At 25.0% G+C, this 6073-nt stretch overlaps 1 protein-coding gene across 1 annotated transcript; it reads left to right on the top strand.

Moving 5' to 3' along the window:
* Positions 1–1463: 1463 nt before the first annotated feature.
* Positions 1464–3789, top strand: LOC109340953 (homeobox-leucine zipper protein HAT9-like). Its single transcript, XM_019578726.1, has 3 exons — positions 1464–1911; positions 2200–2279; positions 3279–3789. The coding sequence occupies exons 1-3, from the start codon at positions 1570–1572 to the stop codon at positions 3526–3528; spliced, it is 672 nt and encodes a 223-aa protein (XP_019434271.1). The 5' UTR covers positions 1464–1569; the 3' UTR covers positions 3529–3789.
* Positions 3790–6073: the final 2284 nt, after the last annotated feature.

The following is a 6073-nucleotide window of genomic DNA, read 5'->3' as shown; positions in this document are numbered from 1 at the left end:
AGTTATCTCCTGAGAAAATATTTTATTATATATAATATATACTTTTTAAAATTGTTATTTGGAACGTGTTTCTCATTAAAAACGTTAAATCATTAACCTTTTGTAACTCCTAATTTTTTTTGATAGATTCACTAGTTACATATATTAGTAGTGAATGATCATAATTATGAAAAATAATAAATGACTCATAGTATGAAATAAATTTTTAATTTTCTACAAAAAAGCATTTTCAAAGTAAAATGTACGTAATAGACTGAGTGTAATGTAACACATGATTGAGATATGGATATGGATTTTGTAACCCACCTGACAAGAAAGAGCACTATCATAGGAAAGTGTTATGAAAGATACAGTCCCGTGACTATATCAAACAGCTTATAAGTTATAACTAAAATTTTCTAGAAAAGTCAAACTTTTTTTATATATATATCATTAACCAAGTTTTTTTGTTTCCTTGGAGGAATCATAATTCTAACGGATTCTTTTACTTTTCTTCTGGAGCTTTTCCACCACACTTATTTCCTTTGTGTTTATTATTAGGGAAATTTTAAGGAAGTGCTTATATTCTTAATTATAAAAGAAAAAATTTGTGATAAAGTTAGAGTATTGGGAAAAAAATAGTTTTTAAAAGAAGGGTCTTTTTAATACATTAAAAAATATTAATACATTAAAAATCTAAATATTTAATAGTTAAAGAGATAAATAACTTAAATTCGTAATACCATTGTCACTACTTTTAATTATTTGTCTTTAATTCTTAGGGCTGAGTTTAAATAACCTTAATAATATTCCTTAAAAATGTTCATGGATTTTTATTATTTTTTAAGATAGTCATTAAAACGTCTCTTATTGTTATTTTTTTTTGTGTTAATAGGTATATGAACATGCATATTAAGGAATTAAAATAACAAACTTTATTAAAAATTATAACCTATAAAAATTTAGTGTTGGTGTACTTCGTTAGATCCTCAGGATAACCAAAAGTTTAATTGTTAGATTCTTAGGAGCGACACTTGTTAGGAGGGACAATCATAAACCCTAAAAGAGATTAATTCCTACCCAAAATGATGAGAAATATATTTGGTAGTACCAAAAAATACACAAATTCCCTAAGCAACTTTTGTAGTAATAGTATTTGTTTGCTTATTCATGCCAGTCTCCTATACTTGTTTTATGATTTTTGGCCTAACTATTTTTTTATTTTTTTTATTTTAACTTAATAATTTAATAAACAAATATTGGATTAAAAACAGCAATATAAACTATTAAATTCTTTATTTTTTGCTTCCATTATATAATTACATTTAATGTACAAGTCCTAATCAGTACTATAATATCCATACCATATTTTTTTATTCTGATAAAAAACAAGAGGTCCCAGAGAAACTGATTTTTCAATTGAATATCTTAAAGAGTAAAGACTAAAGACCAAACAAATACTCCAATAGTAAAATCTGTATTAACTCAACCTCTTTCAAAATCCACAACTTTCCCATTTGACTACTATAGTTTATAATTTATACATATAATCTTCTCTCTTTCTTTTTCTCTCTATTCTTATTCTCTACCATGGAAGATGATAAGGCATGTACCCTTGGTCTAAGTCTAGAAATGGGTATTAGTGGAGGGTATGTGCCAAAAAAGGATAAGCAGAAAGTGCATAAATCTGTGCCTTGTTTGGACCTATCATTTGACCTTTATCCAAAAGAAGAAGATATTGATGTAAATCATTATGATGGGGCAAAAGGGTTCAACTTGAAGAGAATCATTGAAGAAGAACAACAAGATCCAAATTCAATGATTAGTGATAATATCAATAACAAGAATTGTAGCAGAAAGAAATTGAGGCTCACAAAGGAACAATCAGCTTTACTTGAAGAAAGCTTCAATTTGCATGTCACTCTTAGCCCAGTAATTATTCTTACATAACTTTTTATCAATTTTCTCATTTTCTTAAACTTTCTTTACTTTTCATTTTTGATAGATGTTTTTCATTTATGGATGTTAATTAAACTACATGCTATATGGCACTAAAGGATATATATATATATATATATATATATAATTGTTTAATATTTATATTACACATATATAGTATTTATTGTTTGTGTTATCTTTTTATTATTACAATTTCGTTTTTTAGTTTCTAGCCATAAGGGATAAAGGGGATTTATGCTTTAGCTTTGGTTTCACATGCAGGCTCAGAAACAAGAACTTGCTGACAAATTGAACTTAAGGCATAGACAAGTTGAAGTTTGGTTTCAGAACAGAAGAGCAAGGTATGTTGTTGAATAGTGTTAGTACTTTTATGATTTTTTTATTCCTTGTGGTGTTCAATTTTGGTTTTGATAATATTTTATTTTAGAGTGTTTTAAATTGATGTATAATTGTGATTGTGTCTATAATATTATTATTACAAGTATTGGCAACTACAGTATAATCATAATTATAATCACATCATTTTCCAGCATCTGTGATGTACACAATACACATCATAATCGTAGTTATGATTGTAAGTTTGTAACTATAGTTTAAAACCTTATCAATCATAATTTTTTTTCTATTTGCTTTTTCATGACTATACTTAATATTTAGGTACAGGTCTATAAAACACATTAAATTTTATACGTTTTATAAATAATAATATGAACTATTTTTCCTTTATAATTATCACTTAAACTTTAAATATTAGTGAAATTAATTCTTGAATAAAGATCATGTTAAATTAATAGTAATGAGAAATTATAGTTTATGTGTTTTCTTTTAACCTCGATCCTTAGATCAATATTATTTTATTTTATATATATATTAATATTATTACAATAATCTTTTTTAATTATCAAAAATGTGTTGGTCTAGTGGTATAAGGTGTTACTAGATCCACAGAAAGACAAATAAGAGTTTGATTCATGACAACGATACTTTTTGAGAGGAACAATCATGTACCCTGAAAGTGATTAGTTCTTTGTTCAAAAAGTGAAAAGATATCATTGATAGTACAAAAAATAATTACTTTTAACTCTAAAATTTATCTATTTTCTTCTCAATTAATTTTGTATTTTAATGTTGGTTTCATATGGATATCAATGTTGACTAACATGTATATAGCAATTTCTTTGCTGTCATATTAATAATTTAACTATATACTATTTTTACCATATGATAAAGCGTAAGAATAAATTATGAAGAAAAAATAGTTTTGATATTACCTAACAAAACATAAAGTTTAGAAGTGTTTCACTAATATTTATGAAGCTAATGATATATTGCCTTTTCAGGACCAAGCTGAAACAAAGAGTGGTGGATTGTGAGTTCTTAAAGAAATGCTGTGAAAAACTAACCAATGAGAACCTTAGGTTGAAGAAGGAATTGCAAGAGCTACGTGTTCTAAAAGTTAATATCTCTAACATTGCAACCTTGACTACATGTTCATCTTGCAACAAGGAACTATTGAAGCCCAATGAAGGAAACAACATCCACAAAAAATTGCAAAGTAGCATTGAATTAGAGAGTACTATTAGGACTTAGGAGCTCATAATTTGATAAAGGTTTTGGAATTTACATCATTTGTTAATTAATCTTACAAAAAAAAAATACCCAATAATATATAGGACTAGGGTAGGTGACTAGGTCCCCTCTTTTTTTATTTATTAAATTATAAATTAATTAATCATTCCATTTTGTTTAATTTGTATGTGCTTTTTCCCTGTAAATGAAGTTGTTTATGGAGAGTGTGAGAGAAGGAATAATTATTAAATGATTGAAACTCAAAGCTCTTATGCTTGGATATCTTGTATGTTGGATGGAACAGAATATAGTGAAATTAATAGATAAGTGTTAAATGGTTGAAACTGAAAGTGGTGAATTATTTTTTATTAGGAATGACAATTAGTCTGAAATATTTTGGACTTGTTTCGTATATTCATTCTTAGACTTAGACTTATGTGGATATTTATTGGATTTACCTTAGAGTTCTTATGTATCTAGCATATACATGATTAATTAAAAATTTAGAAAATATTAAAATAATGTGTATAATTTATACATTTGTGAGTCTATTTCCTATAATCTAATATCATATTTTAGACAATCAAGTGGTGAAAAATAATAAAAAATTAGAAACTTAAACAAACATTAAAAAAATGCCATTACTTTAATATAGTAAGATTGAAATTTATTTTGTAAGAATTGTTTAATCAATATAATATTATATTATAGTTATTGATTAACAACCTAACATCACTATTTTACATCATAATTATGACAGAAAATATATTTAATTATATCAATATATGTATATATATAACTAAATTTAGAAATTGCAAATTTGAATATCTTATTACTTGGACCTATTCAACAATAGGTTTTAAAATATTCTATTTCAGCTAACTACAAATCTAAAAACATGAAATCGAATCCGACCCATTTTGGGCATTACTTGTGTGTTACTCATTAACATCCTTAGTTGTCTCCTTAATGACAAATAAATGCTTAAAAATGCATTATTAAATAAATAAATTTATCTACCTTATATAATTATATTTAAATATTCATGCATGTCACATGCTAAAAAGTAAAACTTATATAATTGGATTAGTGGTAATTAGTTCAAACATTATATTATTACCATATGAAAAAAATAAATTTATTAAATAGAAAATGAACGAATAAGGATTATGTATTCCATTATTTTTTTAAAATGTGAACAATACCAACAAGACTTTCAAGGCTTTTGCTAGATTCTTAGAAAGGTCAAAAGATCATAAATTCAATTTCTAGGAGCAATACTTGTTAGGAAGAAGAACCAATATTTTGAAAAAGGTTAATTCATTACTCAAAAAAAATGAAGAAATATTTTTAGTAATACAATAAATGAGAATAATGATAACTAATCTTATCATATCTTAGTTTTTCTAATATAAGTCTCCTTTCAAAAACATAGGTGAGATGAACCCGCTCAACTGTTGTTTATATACTTTATGCATAATGTGAGAAATGATTATTATTCTTCAAAATCAACTAGTTGTGATCATTAGTCACTACCTAACTCAATAGAACGCAAATTTTTTAAATTATTATTATTCTATATTATTATATTTTGCCAGCAAAAAGAAATATTTACCTCAATAAAACAATAAATTAAAAAACAAGTTTTAAGAATTTATGATAAGCTATTTTTTTTCTTATTGGTAATAAAAATAATAAGATAAAATAATAGATATAGAAGATATTTATTCAACTTAATAATGGAAGGAAGATAAAAACACGTTTTCATATATCTTTCTTTATTATTTATCTCGAGAAAGTCATTTCCCATTTAAAAAACAAAGAAAGTCATTTCCCATTTAAAAAACAAAGAAAGTCATTTCCAAAGTCTTCTTGACCAATGCTATATAAAACTTGTGTTACACTAATCGTCTGCTAGGATTTTTTATTTATTAAAAATCAAATTATAAATTAAAAAACAGAAAATAATTTATGTAACGATAATGTAAGATTTTTTTATTATTCATACATTATTTATATACTAATCATCATTAGCTCTTAAAGAAAAATTATATAATAAATGTTGCACTATCCATATAAAAACTCAAACGACCTAAACTTAAATATTGAAATAAAAAAAACGTGCAACTATACAAGAACGTGTTTAGTAAATAGGATATAGAAGAAAGTATATTATCTCTATCCTAACAAATTTTTTTTGAATATTTTATCAAACAAATCAGTCTCGGTAGAAGTTATATTTATAAGTGAATTGAACCAATCATCCAAGCAACCACGTTCCTCTAATATGTCTTATATAAAATAAAAATGTCTTCAAATCGGATGAAAGTATTATGAATGAAAATATTCTGCTTTTCTAATATTTAATGCACATACTCGAACTTAACATTGTTGATTTAACTAAACTAACTCTCTAAAAATTGATAGGGACACATGATAAGATTAAAGATTAAGACATGGAATATATCTAATTGCTCATAATCAAATATTCAATTTTTTCCGTGTGTATCAACTCATCAAGAGTGTTTTGCAACTGATGATAGTTTGAAGTTAATCATTTTGAGAC

Source organism: Lupinus angustifolius, unplaced genomic scaffold (genome assembly GCF_001865875.1).
Source record: "Lupinus angustifolius cultivar Tanjil unplaced genomic scaffold, LupAngTanjil_v1.0 Scaffold_290_13, whole genome shotgun sequence".
In the NCBI taxonomy this organism is placed as follows: Eukaryota; Viridiplantae; Streptophyta; class Magnoliopsida; order Fabales; family Fabaceae; genus Lupinus; species Lupinus angustifolius.
Note: the sequence above shows the minus strand (reverse complement) of the source record. Positions and strands in the feature narration are given on the sequence as shown.

Excerpts from the sequence above, each read along its gene's own strand:
- LOC109340953 (XM_019578726.1), top strand. The coding sequence starts at position 1,570 with ATGGAAGATGATAAGGCATGTACCCTTGGTCTAAGTCTAGAAATGGGT. Across the intron at positions 1,912-2,199 it reads TGCATGTCACTCTTAGCCCA|GCTCAGAAACAAGAACTTGC; the intron begins GTAATTATTCTT and ends TTTCACATGCAG. Across the intron at positions 2,280-3,278 it reads TTTCAGAACAGAAGAGCAAG|GACCAAGCTGAAACAAAGAG; the intron begins GTATGTTGTTGA and ends TTGCCTTTTCAG.